The sequence below is a fragment of the Oreochromis niloticus genome, linkage group LG23 (assembly GCF_001858045.2).
Source record: "Oreochromis niloticus isolate F11D_XX linkage group LG23, O_niloticus_UMD_NMBU, whole genome shotgun sequence".
In the NCBI taxonomy this organism is placed as follows: Eukaryota; Metazoa; Chordata; class Actinopteri; order Cichliformes; family Cichlidae; genus Oreochromis; species Oreochromis niloticus.
The window spans coordinates 11,397,680-11,415,411 of NC_031986.2; the positions used below are offsets into that span (position 1 = coordinate 11,397,680).

At 41.2% G+C, this 17,732-nt stretch overlaps 1 protein-coding gene across 3 annotated transcripts in view; it reads left to right on the top strand.

The window, feature by feature from the left end:
• Positions 1-17,732, top strand: part of pard3ba (par-3 family cell polarity regulator beta a) — a 98,699-nt gene that overhangs the window by 34,253 nt on the left and 46,714 nt on the right. For all 3 annotated transcript variants that reach the window (XM_019351930.2, XM_019351929.2, XM_019351931.2), the window contains exons 3-4: positions 4,994-5,171; positions 16,413-16,519. In XM_019351930.2, coding sequence (XP_019207475.1) covers positions 4,994-5,171; positions 16,413-16,519 — 285 coding nt within the window. The remainder of the gene's footprint in view (positions 1-4,993; positions 5,172-16,412; positions 16,520-17,732) is intronic.

The following is a 17,732-nucleotide window of genomic DNA, read 5'->3' on the forward strand; positions in this document are numbered from 1 at the left end:
ACACTATTTTGTGTGTAGTGTAATAAACAATAGATAGACCTTACAAACATCAAAAGTATTTTAACGCTGAGAAGCTGCTACTGACACTCACTTTGTTGTGTTTCTATTTTGTCATAATGACAGACATACCTTTTTCAAACAGCTGAAAGCAGAGAAATCACAGGTGCCTTAGAATATGACAAAGTTGATTTGAAAGTTTTATGCAAAATCTTAACTTACAGTGTTAAAAACAAACCCCTAGATGCCCTAAGGCAGCCTGAGAATATGTGTGGGATCACAACCCTTTGAATTCTTAGAAATGCAATTTCTATTTTGGCTTAGTCATTTAAATCTATTCAAACACAGCAGAGTAAGAATAATAAAGATAAATAAGTATAATAAAGTAAAATAAATACATCTTAATGTAATGGAGGATGTGTGTGGGAGGATGTACGCTGCCTATCTTTTAATTTAAAAATCCGTGTGCTTTGTCTGCTGAAGGCTTCATATATTGCAACATCTTATAACTCTGTGCCCCAGGCAGTGTGTACATACACAGACACATTATTTATCTATATCCATGCTTCACACATGGTTTTATATATGGCTTTCATGTATTTCTTGGTAATCACTTTGGCTCTGCAACACACACACACACACACACACACACAAAGCCCGTCTGGTCACGCTGGATATACACACAGTGTTGTGATTTACAGATGATCATAACATGGCAGTATAGAGAGCTTAGTTATTCGTATTTGTCGTGAGTATCTGTGTGTGTTTGTTATGGAAATGAGACCGAGGGGTCACATTATTCAGCAGTAGTTGACATGCAGCCTCCCCAGGTCCATATCAATATCCCCCCACGGACGCAGCAGGAAAAATAAGGCAATTTGTTTCCTAGAATATTAATGACAGTCAGGAAGGACCGAGAGAAACTGGTGTTAAGTAAACGCTCTCTGAACCATACAAGGTGTTGTTCTTCATCCTGGGGCAGAGAGGCCTCCAAGGGGAAGATGTTGGTATTGTAATTGAAGGACTGAATTTCAAATCGCTGTGCTTTGGAAAAGTGAGCTTTTCCCAGGTTTATTTAAGAAGCATCCTACAATATTCATCTTTTCTATTCTACACCGTTTGAGGCCTGGATTACCCAAACAAAAAACCCCACGTACACACATCCCACTGTGCTGAAATCAGGTTTTGTGTCATAGATGTTCACAGCTGTCCAAATGCAGTGGTGGTAAATGCATTTAGTTTCTGAACATGTTTTAAAAATGCATCAGCAGTTTGTTCTCTTAGAAACACATTGTTGTTCCATTAATGACAGATAATCCAATGATTTAACCAGTTTCTGTGAAACTGGGCAAAGACTGAAATATCTCTGATGATCCATTTGAAACACATTCGTTGTCAAAAGAGGATGAATCATGACTGGAATTTGACACGTTGTTACAATAAAGTGTTTGTAAACTGTTTAACACATGATACTAGTATGATTTATGAATGCTTTTTAACTCCTTAGTTTCTTATCTAGAAACATTGTCTGTCAAAAAATGTTAAAATCTATAAACCACCTTCAAAAAAATGGTTTTATTTGTCACTCGTTGTGTAAAGGGGACAGTTGGCTGCTGATCCAGGCTTTGTGGCGTATGTAACCCTCTTAAACATGTCCCACCCCATCTTACGCTGATATTCACTTCATTTGGTGACAATGTGGTTTTAGTTGACACACTTCATTTTGTGTTGCTGATGGCTACTTTGTTACACGAGGCTAGGGATGTCAGAAGAATTGACACTTTTAATGCCAAAATTCTGAAAATGCGATGTTACTTGTTTCTTTTTTCCTTTTTTTCATTTAGTGCTGTAGGTACATGCTGTAGGCAACTTATGTAATGAGACTGCAGTTGTTCCAGAGCTGACAGGGGCAACATACACCTACAAATGGCTACAGGTGCTACTGTACTACACAAAGGGAAGGAAAAACTTCCAATTTAGTGAAGCACCTAAAAGGCTAGCATCTGAATGAATTATCCTTCTGATGTTACCCTAAAATTTCCATGACCATTTTGTTTGGGACAGCTGGTCTGAAATCGGCTTTCTTACTTTAGCTAAAATGTTTCTGTTATAGAAAACAAAGTCCCGTAACTAACATTATACCCTGCAGTAGGCTACTCAGCAGCCATCTTAATATTCAATTCAGTTTTATTTAACTAGTTCCATTTATATTGTAGGGTAAAACCCCACAATGACACAGAGAAAACAGAGAAAACCACAACAATCATATGACAGTCCCACTGAGTAAGTGCAGTGGCAACAGTGAGAAGGAAAAACTCAGGAACAGGAACCTACGGCAGATCCAACCAGTTGGGAGTGAGGGGAAAATATTTCAGTTTCTGCCCTGTTGCTGCTTTTATTTGCCAAAATGACATTTTTATTAAAAGTTTAGAAGGTTCTTAATAATAGACTTTATCTTTAATTACACTGGATGATCATTTTGATATCATGTTGACCTGGGTATCAAGAATCGTGTAATTCTTCTGGTCCTCGACTGCTAAATTTCTGGTATCAGCACATCCCTCCAAGTAGCAGGACCCCACTGAGATTTCTTGGTCTCTGCTCACCGTGTACTTGGATTGTAATCAGCATGTTTGTATTTGCAATGTGAACCTGTTAGCATGCTACTGTTAGCATTTAGGCCTACTGAGGTGCACTGTATCTTTAAACACATCAAGCAAAGGTACATTTATCTTAATTTTACTTAGGTGGTAGGAAATGCTGCTACCCAGGGTAACCAGAACAGGCTTGATGAAAAGGTGTAACTGGCTCTTTATTGTGTATCCCTAAAGTGTTTTTAGGTCTTCTTGGGGTGGTCTGTTCTGCTCTGAATTCAAACTGTAGCTTGTCAATAAATGACTTGACTTTTTTCACATTCTGACACACTTCTCACCCCAGTTTCACCTTCGTCAGCACCCAACAACCGTCACTATAATGGCACCATGTTGGGAAATGGCACCATTTATGGACCTGTTCTATTTAGCTGTTAATTACATTTTTTTAAACATAGAACCAGTTTGTTTAGTAAATTATTCTTTTTATTTGTAAGAATTTTTTTCTTAACTCAATAGGATTTTTCTTGAGTTTTCATTGAGAATACTTAATCGCACATGTAAATGCAAAGGCATCTTGAGCAGATGCTACTTGATTGGATTGGGTCAAGTTAAAGGTTACGGCTTAGCGCCAAGCATCTCGTGATCAATGGAAAGTCATCGCCGAGACTCAAAAACAGTACTTCAAAAGGTCAGTTTTTCTACATTTGTTCCAGATGCGGGGATACATGATTCATTTTGTTGATACTTTGTGTTTGATTGAGTGATGAGCGGAAGCAGCGGGGCGGCCTTCATCAGCATCACTCCCCTGCCTGTGTCAGCCATAAAAAATTAACTCCTGAAAAGCAAATCATCATCATCCCTCCATACATTAAAAGAAGTTGTTCTTCAAAACAAATAAATTGTTCTCGAGGGGAGCTCATCATCACTGTGTATTTGCGCGTGGTAGTTTGTGTGTGTGCGCGCGCGTGTCACGTTATGCTCGGAGACTTCTTCTTTGATTGATGCTGTCAACGAGTTTGGAGAAAGAGACGGAGGCTCGGGAGAGTTGGAGATAAGCAGAGAAAGAGGAAAGAAGATAAAGAAGAGAGAAGGAGCTCGCGAAGCATCCATCAGCCGGCGCAATCAGATTGTCTTCCTGGCGATCTGTCTTTTCTTTTCTCCCTTCTTTGCATCTGCCAGCCGCTCAATCCCTCATCTCGCAGCTCACGCCAACGCTCATACGTATGCGCGCATGAATACAGTTGACGAATCTCCTTTGCATGGCGTTGGCCAGGTGTCATGAGGATATTGAATCACGGGAGGTTGAGGTGAGAGGCGGCGTCACAGTGTGATGGATGATGCATATCTCTCCGCCTACTCCGTGCCCATTGTTTACACACACACACACACACACACACACACACACACACACACACACACACACACACACACACACACAGGGTGTGTTTGGTTATTGTTGTTGTTGTTGTTAATTGACGCCCTAAACTCGTCTGCTGTTTTATTTCCTTCCCTCGTTCCATCGCGGTTATTGCTTTTCATTAAGTGGTCATTTCCCTTCGCCGCCGCCATCTAATGAGAGCGTCACGCCGCCACGCGCCCATTTATCAAACCAATCCGTGCAATAGCACAGATCGCAGCGGGCACACACGACCACGCGCTCGCTCCCCTTTCCCCCTATCTGCCATCATGTCCCTGTCTCAATTAGGATTGTTTGTCATTCTCCTGCCCTCCATCCCCTGTTCATTTGGCCGCCCCCGTCTCTTCCCGTCGTCTCATTGTGTCAGCCGTGTCATTGTGTTTGACAGCTTCTCATTCTCATGTCAGATCTCATTTGAGCGCTAATTTCATACGCGCACACCTCGCCCCGGGCCTCGCCGTGTGTCGGGTCCCCCGAACTGGACGAAATGGCCGGTCAGAGTTTTTCTCCTTTGTTCATGAAATACAAAAGTCATCGTGTCGCTGCGGAGGCACCAGCCGGTGTGCACTGTAAGAGGTTTGAGAGTGAATGAGCTGTGAATGCAGCTCTGTTTGCTTTCCTCAGACACACACACACACACACACACACACACACACACACACACACACACACACACACACACACACACACACACACACACACACACACGCACACACGCATCTGCATACTTGGCAGAACGAAGCAGGTTGCATCCCCACTGCCGGCAAGATAAATCACATAAAAGCCTTCCTGTGATCACGGCACAGTGGAGATGCTATATAACCTGGCTGTGTGTTTCCAGCTTGTTCATATGCCAGGACTCATATTGTTTATCCTGTCACGCTTGTCTCAAGAAAAGCTTGTTTGTTTCAGATTTGTGTACATATCATGTTTAATATTTTCGAACATTTAGGATGCAGTTTTAACTTTTGTGTTTGTCTTCCAGCTGGTGGCAGTGTTTAACAAACCCCAGCATGTGAGGACGGAAAGCCCCAGAGAGAGCGTGTCTAACAGCTCGTCCAGTGCTGCCCCGAGTCCAGAGCCCTTCACCTACTACCCCCACCTGCAGTACCAGGATGAAGACAGAGGAGAGATCGAAGTGAACGAGGCCGTCCTCAAAGCCAGTACGTCCCTACCTGCTGTGTAACTTTCTCGTGTGCACGTGTTAAATATGCAAGTTGAGCCTCAACTCGTGAAAATACACTTTTCCTGACACAGATGTAAGAGAAGAGTCTGCAAAAATCTCTTAAACACCTGAAGAACCGAGGCTATACTCAATCAACACATTTTTTTGTGCATGTGAGAAGGGGTATCATGGTGATACAGCTGTGTACGTGTGTGTAGGTGTGTGACTGCATGTGTGTGAGAGAGGGCGAGAGAATCAGAAAGTGCATTTCTGGAACAGATGCAAGCCGAACACAGAAACTTTTTGCCTGTAACTTGATGGCGTGTGAAAACAGATGCAGCGTTGACGCAACCTGCTCTCCTGGCGTCCTCACTTAGCGTTCTTTACTTAGTCTGAGCAAAGTGTAGAAACGAGAGCCAACTGAGAGCCACCGAGGCAACAATGCAGCATTCATTTAGAAAAACAAAAACAACTGCTGAAGATTGAGTTGCATTTTAATTTAAAAAAAAAAACACACAATTGGAAAATGCCCATTTACACCTCAGTCCTGTTGTTTTTGACACTGAAATTACACGTTGGGATTGGGAGGTCTGTTAAGGTACTTGACTGATAAATGTTATATCATTTTCCCATCGTCCCCTGTTGTTTTTGGAGCATTATTCTGCTTCTAAAATAAGTGAAGTGCTTTGAAAAAAAATCCAGATCTCACATTATTTAAATTTTTGTAGTCTGACCAAGTGAACCTGTTGCTGTTATGAAGTTAGCCAAGTTATGGCAATGATACCAACTGATGAAGAAGATGTGAAGGTAAAGTCAAAAATTAAGCCAACGCACAAGATGTCAAAGCTTGCAGTTCCTCTACTGGCCACTCGAGGCAGGCTCTAAAAGCGAGTCCATCCCTTCAGATTTATTACAAGTAGGGTTAGCTTACCTAATTTTCCCTTTGTGACATCTACACAAGGTTGGTTACTTACCTGATTAAACTTTATTAACTAGTGCATGCATAACAGAAGTTTTGCATATATAAATGAGATGTTATTGTTGTGAAATAAAAATGATATGATGCCTTTATAAGGTGTCATAAGTACATAAATGCTAAAAACAACTCATCTTAGCAACTGCAACATAATAACAGCATATTATCTGATCTAGATAAGAACCTTCAGGGGCTTTCTGAGTGACAAGTTTTAACTTTGTCTTAGTGCAACTAAACAGTGAACAAGACAATCCAACTGTATATTCAGATTACACTTTGTGTTGAGCCTGTTTTTTCCATTATTCATATTTAGTCCTGTTTAATATCATATTTAATTATGGATCCACCGTGCTGATCAAGCTAACTTGGCAGTGCTAGGTTTAAGGTGGTCACATTTGGTTTAAAGAGGTAAAACATTAAGACAGTAGTCTATATACCAATGCACAACTTCAGTATTATCTTTATATCCGGTCTGTCTTTTATACTTTTAATAACAATACTGTTTAACATGTATGTTTTTGACACAAGCTGCTTCACCATGCCTTGTATACATAAGTGATGACAAATATATGTTAAAAATGAGAAAAGCTGATCAAAGATAACAGCTGATCTAATTTTTAAAATATTCAAATAATCAGAATGGTGCCAGTAGGAGGATGTGTGGTTACCATAGTGAGAATAAAGCTACTAGAGAATTTTAAATATGCATTGCAAATATGCATGCCAACCTGCTGCACAGCTTCATTAGTTTCCTCGACTTTTATATTTATTAGTCTCTGTTTTTTTTGTTGTTTAGCTTTAGTTTTTAGGAAAGACTGGTTTAGCTCTGTGTGCGAGCAGAGAAGTTTAAATTCCTGTGGCCTTGAGTCACTTGTAGGACTTTTCCTCTGATCTGTCCTGGTCTTGTTATGTACTCCTTCTGTAGGAAATCAGACGGTGGGAATGGCTATGAAAAATGAGTCTTACCAAGGCTGTTAGAAGCTCGGTGACTCGATCAAGGGGGATTGATGCTGTTTGGTGCCGCTCATTCCACAGTCAATCTGATGCACTCATCAGTTTAATATGGAGGATGACAGATTACTATGTTTGTGAAGTGGAGCTGATATAAAAAGTAAACGTCCTTGCAGTCAGAAAATAAAGTATAGAAGTTACTGGGTCTACAGAGGGGAAACGGCATAACAAGAGTATTCAGTCAGAAGCCTGAGGGAGCCTCTGGGGAAATATCTGCTCTGTCTGGGCTGTAGGCTGCTCCGGCTATAGATACATTTTACTGTAAATAATCGGAGCAGAATTTTTCCCTCATTCTTTTCCATTCCTGTGCCTTGGATTGATTAATTTTTGAATGACAAGTGACCAAGTAAAAGATGAAAAGCAAGATAAAAGAGCCTTGATGTGATTTACTAAGGGTCTGTCTAATCACTGGGTCACCCTGCAACCCCTTTCATTCTCCTCCCTCCATCTGTTAACCGTAGAGGAACAGTGTGACACCCCCACACATACAACTGACCTTTGCTAGCCCTCTCTGTGTGCCCACTTTCACCCCAAGCCCCATCATCTGCCTTCTCGCCTCTCGATCCACTCATTTTTTTCCCTTCTCTGCTATTCAGCTAAAACCACCTGCCATCTAGCTCCACAGCCGAGGCCCTAGACCTTGACCCCCCTCACCCCCAGGAAATCTTTTCTCTCACCCTCCCATCCAACCCCGCTTTCCCTGCGTCTGCATGGCTTCCAGCTCTAACTAGATTAGCACTGTAGCCTGTTAGCATGCCCAGGGTCCAGCCAAGCATGAATGGACTAATTCCAGCCAGCCAACCCCCCCCCCCCAAACCCGATATGCCTGTTCCACCCTGTCTTTAACCCAGTGGGACCTCTTCCTGCTCCCACCCCGCAACCTGCTCTCCAGCCCTGCTGAACCTTGACTAACTTAGTTATGATGTGACCCTGTGACGCCCCTCATAGGGAGCCAGACGCAATAAAGGCCACTTTTGTCATCCGGACATGCACGCGCGCACACAATGACAAAAGAATCTGCATGCAAGTTAACCAACCAATCGCACCCAAAGCGCCCATATATCTACTGCCGGGAAAGTCTTACGGGAGTGCGTGTCTGTGTGTGTTTGCTGTCCTTCTTGCTGTAACGAGTTTGGTTGTTAACCAGGTGTTACATCATATCTTGCTCTGGAGTAACATCATGTCTGGAGACAAGGACAAAGCGATGGGTTGTAAACAGTCAGACCTGATAGAGAGAGGTTTAATTCACAGGATCGCATAGGCTCGGGTTATGCAGCCTATGAAATACATGCTTGCGCAGGTTGTTAAAATTAGCCCTAGGAATCGATTGACCCATTTCTCTTATTTAAACCAGAACACAGAGATATCACAGACATACTGCAGGAATCAATATGAAGAATACCAAATGAAGTGTCAAAAGTAATGTTGTTAATTGATTGTGCATCAGTGCTTAAAGTGCAAGCAAAGATTCAGAGTGGCTTTTAATGCTGCAGATTTATCAAAAGATAAAGAAATATAGGAGTAGGAAAGCAAGCATTGGTCTACAGTAACCTCATAAAAATAGAGGAACAGTGATGGCACAAAATCTTTTCTTCTTATATAGAAATAATAGAAACAATAGGACTTACAAAGCCCATGAAAACCACTTTTCATACTTTGCAGCATTAATACATTTTATGACAGTACTAAAATTCACCCCTGTCTATTCATCTTGAAATATCACGCAACTTTATACAATTTTAGCCACCTAATCTCTGATTGGCTGCATGTGCTATGGGCCGTTAAAGATGCACTTACAGTCTGGTATTCTTAACTCCAACCTTTTGTTGTACATGCACAATGGCAATAAAAGGCTATTCTGTTCTATTGTATTCTACTTCATGAAATAAATATTTGCTATTCTAATTGGAGCCTGACAGATTGATGGGGCTGATATATTGGTTGATATTAGCTATTTGCCAATATTTTGGTGCTGGCATTTCTAATGGCCAATATATTAATATTATTTATTATATTATAAATATATTATAGTATAAAAATTGTATTGCATTGATTCAGGATGGTTCGGTCTGACATCCTGATCAGTGCAAAGTAAACTGAGTGAATTGACACAGGCTATAAAATTCATATGAGAAATAATGTTAATACCCTGAAATGAGAGGTGGGTGGCTGACTTCCCCCAGTTGTTGGGTGTGATTTGGGTGATTGGCATTCAGTCTCAGTGATTGAGACTGATGATTCAGTTAGTTTATGTTAGGCTTTTTCTAAGCCTTTACCCTCTTTTTTTTTTTTTTTCTTTTAATTTTGGTAAAATAAATCAAGCGTAGAATCGTAGAAGAGCTTCATATGGTTCAGCAGTGGTTACAGATGGCAGGACGGTCCCTTGATGGCGAGACAGAGAAGGAGAGAGAGCAGTGGGTTCAGACCTGAGCCAGCAGCTATGGTCTTCCATCGTGCTAATGTCTACTTCTGGAGGGGAAAGGCCCTCCACCTCGACAGTGCAAATGCGCTTTGAGAATTTGTTTTGCTCTCCATTTTTCTCTGGCCTGGGAACATTGAGCTGGTCCTGCTGTTCATGCCCTCTCCTCAGGCCCTGATGGCTGTAAATGGCTTTAATTCCTAAACAAGTAATGCAATACTTTTATTAAACCCCTTGAATTAAAGCTGAACATTCTGCTTTTCACTTCACTCATTTGATTTAAATCAACTGTGGTGGTTTTTGTCTGAAGGCTTCGAGACCTCACTGTGTGTAAACACTTTAACTCGATTATCTTAGTCAAACTACAAGTGAGAACATTAGCTGATAGCGGTGTTCCTGTCTCATGTACCGACCTTTCATCTTTCTATTATCCAAAAATGTTCATAGTTAACTGATGTAGAGAGCCTCGCAGCTGTGGGATAATAATATCACGCAGGCTACAACACATCCTAAAGCATTTACCAACAAGTCATTGAAACGAGACTTAGTAGGAAAATTAAGTGACCCCAAACCATGTGAATGCTTTAATCACAGAGTTACTTAAATCTTATTATTCACAATAATCTGATTATAAGAAAGCGTGTAATCGCGCTGAATGCTGGTGGACAGAACAAGAAGCAATTCAGTAATCAGTCAGGCATCAAAGTGTTTGTGTGTCAGGTTGGGCCAGTTGTTTGAACAGGGTGATTGGACTTCACGCTGCCCCAGTGGGATGATTAGACCGGCATTGATCTGCTGCTACACTGACACACGCGCGCACACACTTCTAGGAAAAGAGTCCTTATCGCATCATCCCATGAGCAGCCTGAGCTGGGCTGCTCTATCGATTGCCAGCAAAACAAGACCACACAGGCCTGTGGCATGAAAACACACGCACTCACGAATATAAATGTGCACACGAGCAAAGCGCTGTCCATAATAATAAATGTCCGTATAGCAGACGCATGCTTGCACATACAAACACAAAGGCACACAGTCATAAACACAGTCAGTCAGAAACATGATGCATCCTTGTTTTCATCTTGCCCTGGAAGTGAACTAGCAGCATTGCAGAACTTTTAGAACTGAAAACAAGAGGAAATTCTTAAAATAAACCTCTGTGTTCCCAGAATTGCATAAGCAGCCTAGTTAGGCACAGAGCTGCAGATGGAGAGTCTGAGGCAGATAAACACAGAGCTGGCAGAGTTTACAAGTTTCTCCTCAGCTCTCTCCAGTTACACAAACCTCAATGGAAAGATAAAGGGAAGAACATAAGTTGGGTGTGTTTCAGCGCGCTACCATTTTCTGGCCTTGAAGTGGGAGCTGAGATGAGTTTCATGGGTGGGGTCTGTTTTAAAGTTGGAGGTTACCTTGTGGTTGTGGGTGCACGGTCCTGTCGAATTAGCGAAGCTAAAATAAAACGTTCTACGTTTTTAGTTCTGCCACCTGGCTTCTCGAAATAGACTCCATACTAAATTCAGAAAATGTGTGTGTTCTTAAAATACATAAAAAATTCTGTTCACTTTGCCAAAAGGGCAAGAATGATACTCACTTCCTGTCCTGAGGGCACCATATGGCAGGCTGCTGTATTTAGACGTACTTTTAGTCTGTTTCCAAAGCCTCCTCAGTTTGTTTAAATATTATTTTTATAGCATATGCCAGGCCTGGGGTGCTTTCGCTTCACTCATGTATGGCACAAACAGAGATCTATGGTTAATTTATCTTGTTATACTTATGTCTTATACTGCTGTATATCGTCAGATGGCAAAAACTGGTTGTTTCTAAACACTTAAAAATGGAGTGATATGGACATGTAGCAATTATGTATACATTTTTAGATTTACTTGTATTCTTTGCAAGCTATATAGAAACCTGTTTAGTCTGAAATAGAAAATAAAGTGCTCTGTAAACCCGAGCGTTATGGCTAATAGTTGGATTTTCCTGCTTCAGTGCCGCTAGCTAACAATAAAGAACTGCTTACTGCTTAAGAAACAGAGAGTGAAAGTGAACTGTATATACTTGTTAACATAAAACTCAGTGTTGGAGCCAGGAGTGGTACAAAAGTGATCCCCTAAGACTGCTTTTTAGTTTTAGTTTTCTTTATTTTCCCCTGTTCTGTCACGAGTTAGCTAACATAAGCTAATGTTAGTCTGCTAGCAACAACCAACCCAGTGACATCGCGTTCTTTACTGGCACAAGAGGGCACTACACACGCTCTTAAAACCTTTAACTTCAAACACTTATTTATCAAATCCATTTTCACCGACAGTGTTCAAATCTATGACAGTTTTATGACTGTGGAATTTATGGTGTAAATTACCTTCTAGACATTTGATGTGTCATGTCGACCTTAAGGACTTCATTTCCAATTCTTCACTCTGTATTTAGTGGTGACTCAAAGAAAATTCTGTAATTTACACAAATGTTGGTGACCGTTATGTGCCAAATCAAAATAATTTGGCTATATAATCGTTATTTTAAAAGCACATAGATGTTAGTAATCACTGTATATGTGACGATGTTCATACAAAACCCAGCCGCTAAGGAGGAGATGGGATATATGCATACATGCACTATAATCATTAAAGATTTAATCAAAGTCCTGAAACAGTTTGGTCAGCTCCTACCTTTTGACTCTTTAATATGTATCTTAATAAATTATTCCTCAGTTTGTGTAACCTAAATTATTCTAATGACTCAGTTTAGTTGTGATTCTGATTTCAGGGTTTCTACTAATGTATTACAAGCCTGTCAGGTCAAAGTTGGGCCTAAGGATTGGCGAATTTTCTTCTGTAACATACATTTTATAACATGTGTTTCTAGATATAAGCTTCAAGTTAACTAATGAATGTTCTTAATGGATGGCCAATATTTTGTTTAAAGCAGGGAATGTTTGACACTGGCTTGTTTACATGCAGACTGCAATTGGCAATAGGAGCTCCAGATGTGCCTGTTCAGTTAGTGGAAGTTGAATGTGGTCATTGCTGCTGCTTTTTGGCCTTGTAAACAGCTAAGTTGGGTATTTTTCAGTGTACTGGCTCAATATTAAAGATCCTATTGGCAGAACAGCCAGCTTTGATTAACAACTCCTCTGAGAGAGTCTTGTTTATGACCGTTCAAATAGTGACTGACCCGAGAGAGTCACAACTGTCACTCTCATCAATATTCCCGCCCCTTAGTGACACTGCTTGACCGTCCAGGGGTCACTGCAGGTCAGAGTTCAATGCTAATGAGCCTCAGGTTCCTTCACATTGCTGTGCCAAGCTCTGGGACTCTAAGTGCTTGGAGGATTGATAGAGGCAGATTTGACTCCAATAGATAAACGGAGGAGGATTTATGGGGCTGACCACTGGGCAGTGGAGCCTGACTGTGACCATGGAGCAGCCTTGGTCACTTTACAAAGTCGCATCATTGACACTGAAGCAAAGTATGACTGTGTGTGGGAGGGGGAGGCTCTTGACTGAGGTTTCACAATGATGCACCTTACTTCTCAAGCTCGTTTTAGAAAATCAATTATAGCCATTTGGAAAATGGGTTAATCACTCAGTGTGTCTAATCTCAGGATCCATCTGTTATGAACATGATGTCATGTATTTTGGCACTTAAAGAACCTGTCTGTCTGTGCAGTTTGTTCCAGCGTTTTGCAGTTCATCATTTGGTAGGACTACATGTGAGTCATTACCTGCATTCGCTTTCCATAAATCTAATGACAGGTTTTTACTGCATTCGATAAATGGCCCCTCTGAGCTTGGAGACCTTTACAAATGCATATGCTGATCTGGAAATGTTTAAACAGTAAACATGCCTTCTGTGGTTAAATGGAAGGATGGAAGGAACAGGGATGCACTAATCAATGCTCGTATAAAATGTAGCAAATAAATATAGCTGTATACGCTTTTAGAATTTATATTAGTAAGATAATGTATACAAATGGAGCAAGATAAATAAAAATGCTTTGGTTGTTCATCAAATTTATTTGCATCTAATTTAGACCGAAATACCCCAAAGGTGGAACTGAAACTCAATTTTTGAGGTTGTATCAGTTATAAGTGGGGTCTCTGTCTGCGAGTTAAATATGCTCATATGTCAGTGAAAACATGGCACTTTCATGTTGTATTCACTTTCCTAAAAGTAGTGTAGTACTATATTAGTTTGTCCCTTGGGAAACTCTAAACTGACTTGGCAAACTTGTTGCTTTTTGATGTTAAGAACCGTAGGTCTCAGTCATACAGGCCTAGAGATGGATCAGTGGATCAGTCGGAGGAAGGGAAAACTGTTGACTCTCCAACTTGTTGGCAAGTGGTTGCTGGAGATTTCTGGCTTTTGCAATGTGAAATAAATTGCAAAGATGGTGCGAGACTGAAAACCTAATTGTGATTGGTTTGGTGGCGAACAGATTGCTGCAGTTGCCTGCAGTTTGCATGGAAGATGCCAACTTGTTTGCAAACACTTGGTAAAACGATTTACTAAAAAGATTTTTTTTTATGCATCTTTGCCACCAACCGTGAGCGACTTCCAGAAACCACTTGCCAACTGGTCAGAGACTTGTGGTTGTCAGGGTATCGTTGACCAGTTTCTAGGGCACTGAACTGTTTTTGAGGTCATTGTATAATCATCCCACGCAGTGAATGTAACTGTAGCAGCCATTGCATTGGTGCTGTGTGCGTCATACTTGTCTCTGTGTCTTTACAGCTCAACCTCCACCTCTTAAGTTTACAAGGAACTTCCATTCATTTCTGATTTATTCCTCCTGACCCCCTCTCCATGTTTTCTTATCTTCACAAAACCTGTGTGCTGATTTTGGGTTCCTGTTAAAACTTTTCAACCTGCACTATTGACATTTCTTCCCCTCATTACCTCCATCAGACAGATTTATGTCTGAGATGCACAGAGTTGCACGTTTGCAGAGAGTTGTTGTTTCTAAAATTCACTTTGTGTTCAGTTTGAATACACTTTCACTAAAGGAGTTTTTTTTTCTTAAATGATGAGAAGTTTGTGCAGATAGCGTGACCTAGTTTAGACGCACACAAAATTAACAAATAGCAAGAAACAGACAAATAAAGAGAAGCGTTGATGCCGTTTGATGCGAGCTCTGAGAGATAGCATTTTTTTTTCCTCTGGATGTTTCTCTGTTAAATCAAAGCACATTTCATTATCGCAAATCATTCAGTTTCCTGTGTAGTTTAAACATTTCTACACAAATTCTGCTTTTTGAAATTAGACTACATACATTCTGTTTTTTCCTCAACAAAGCAGGAAAAAAAAGAAGGAAACTGAATGTAAGAGGGGAAAAACAGAGGAAAACTTGAGTCCTAATTAAAAGAAACCAACATTTTTGAAGTTTTTCCTACTTTTCCTTCGGAACACCTTGTTTAAATTCCAGCATGTCAGTGATAGCGAGTCACCATCGAGTCTTTTTTGACATTCAGCGTTAGCAGAGGTAGAAGGAATGTGTGAAAAAGATTGCGAGTCAGCAGAGAATAGCTGATAGTTTAGGATAAGTAATAAAAATGAATTAATAAAGCTGAACACAAACTCAGATTAGCGAACATGTGGATGAGTGTGTTTGAGCCTGAAAGAATATTTGTTTGTGTGTCTGGGACAATTGGAGTGATCGTTTTTCATCTGTCTACAATCTCTAAACACACACACACACACACACACACACACACACACACACACACACACACACACACACACACACACACACACACACACACACACACAGCGACCTCTGCCAGTTCCTTCTTTCCTTCTCTATTCTGACCACGTTAGACCAGGACCCTGTCGTTGACCCTCCAAAGAGAGATTGATTACATGAAAGGAGAGAATTTTGTTTGCCTTCCCTCTCCAGGTTTTCACCCTGCTCTTTCTCTGTCACCATCTCTTGGCTCTCTCCTCAGCTTTTTTTCCCTTCTTTCTGTTTACTTCACACTCTGCCTTTTTCTTTTCCCCTTGACTTTATTTTCTCCTCTGTCGAGTTACATTTGGAAACACTCCACCGTGGGTTTTACCTCCACAAATTCCCGTCTGCTCCCTTTGGGGTTGATTTTAAATGCAAGAGGCAGCACAAAAGTCCAAATTAGTTTCCTTTGAATTGTTTTATTGTGGAATCAGACCCGTTGTTGTTCCCCTCTCCCTTTCTCTGGGCTGAGGGGTTGCGGCGAGTGTGTGCATGGGGGTGTTGAGGCAACAGCTGGTCATATGTAAATGCTCTCTGCGGGTGGGTGTGAGGCTTGGGCATCTTGCTGGGGTGGCTGCGTGTCCACCCTCAGGGTCTATGAGTCATCCTAAAATAAATGGGAACCCTTGAAAAGAGATTACAGTGTTTTTTGTCAGGTCGTGTTTTCCAAACACTTTGTCTTTCTCATCATTTCCCGTGTCGTTTCTCTTCGCATATACATTAGCCGTGCTCAATCAGGAGTCATTTTCTCTTTGTTTTCTTTCAAAATATCTTCTTTGGGTGTCACGAGATGCTTTCAAATGAATTTTTATTCATTTCGGTCGTGCCAGCGCCTCAGGGGTCTGTCTAACCATCACAGTTTTTCCATCTAGAAATGATGGAGGCCAAATGTTTAGCAAGGAAGACAAAAGCCAACTCTGTTTCCATTTTCTTTTCCTCCTCTGCTCTTCTGATTTCATCTCTTCTCATCACCCACAGTGGGTTTGGAGTTGAGAGAGCTAATATAATATTGATTCTTTTCAACAGCGTGCAACACGAAAGACAAACACAGATGGAGCCGACGGCATCCTCTCATTATCTTTGTCTCTAACGCCCATGTCTCTCATCACAGATACACCTCTAATGGTGAGGAGCAGCAGCGACTCTGCGTTGGCCCCGCCCCTTGAGATGACACCCACACCTCCACCTGATAAGCAAAGCAACGGGTCTCTTAAACCGGTGAGTTACACAGGAAATAGCTTCAAAATTAGATTTTTTTTGTTTCTCAGTGAAACTGATGTCTGCTGTTACCTTTGGCCAACTAAACGTGATGAGAGGATAAGCTGTTAGATATTCAGGTTATTTATATTAGGTATTCTTGCCTTCCTCATTTCATTGCTTTCTAAAAGGAGCAATAAAAGAGCTCCATCAGAAATTCAATGTTCACTCTCCATTGATTAAACTCCTGCAGGGTAAAACTAGTTTTTCAGTGAAAGCAAGAGAACAGTAAATAAATTTGAGAGGTGAACATATTGTATTTCCAGTTGCATATTTGGTCTCTGCCTTTCACTCACTGAAGACAAATGGAGAAACCCAGTGAATATCCCTCTTGTGGTCCAGCTCTCTGCCCCAGGCATTACTTTGAAAGGATCAGCTTTTCAAGTGCTCGGCCTCTTTTCGAAACGGGCCGCCATTAAGGCCGACTTTTTTGTCCTCCGTGGGTTATTGAATGTGCGTGGAGGACTAGATGGAGGCTCTGTGAGGTCACACTTGTATGTGTGTGTCAGGAAAACTCAGGTAGAGAGAGGGAGGGAGGAGAAGGAGCCCTGCTGTTTACTCCTGCTGTGTTCAACTCAGCGGTGACTAAGCAGAACACGGGCATCAGTGGGCATCGTGTAAACACAATGACAGAGCCCGTATTTTTTGTCCACGAAATGTCGGGCCTCGTGTGCTTCAAACAGCACGCCTGGACCAAAATGAACAGGCTCATTATAGATGATTTAAAGTGTCCTTAGAACTGTTTGCATAAATCCACATCTCTTTGCTGCCTGACAGATGAATCCCTGCTTTCGACTGCTGCAGTCTTATTTAAACCCAGACAAAAACAAGGCCTGTAAAGATGTTGCTACAACGGTTTTTAAAATGTGACTCCCTTTTTAAGACTGTTTCTTTATGTTGCTTTGTCATTTAAAACCACACCAGAGGCTTGGCTCTATGGACAGCATTGGCTGTAGGCTCTTTCCCTACCAGGAAGTCACATTTTGCCTTCTTGTAAGAAGCTGCAACCTTACAGAGAGGGTCTTTTTGTGTTGGGTATGCAGTAATATCAGATACAGGAAGCAAACAGTCTGAGCATATAAGTGTGCATGGAGTCCTGCGAAGACCGCTTCCATAGGAATTAATAGGTTGCGTAATCAAATGCTTGGGTATAATGAGCAAGACCACATTTGTC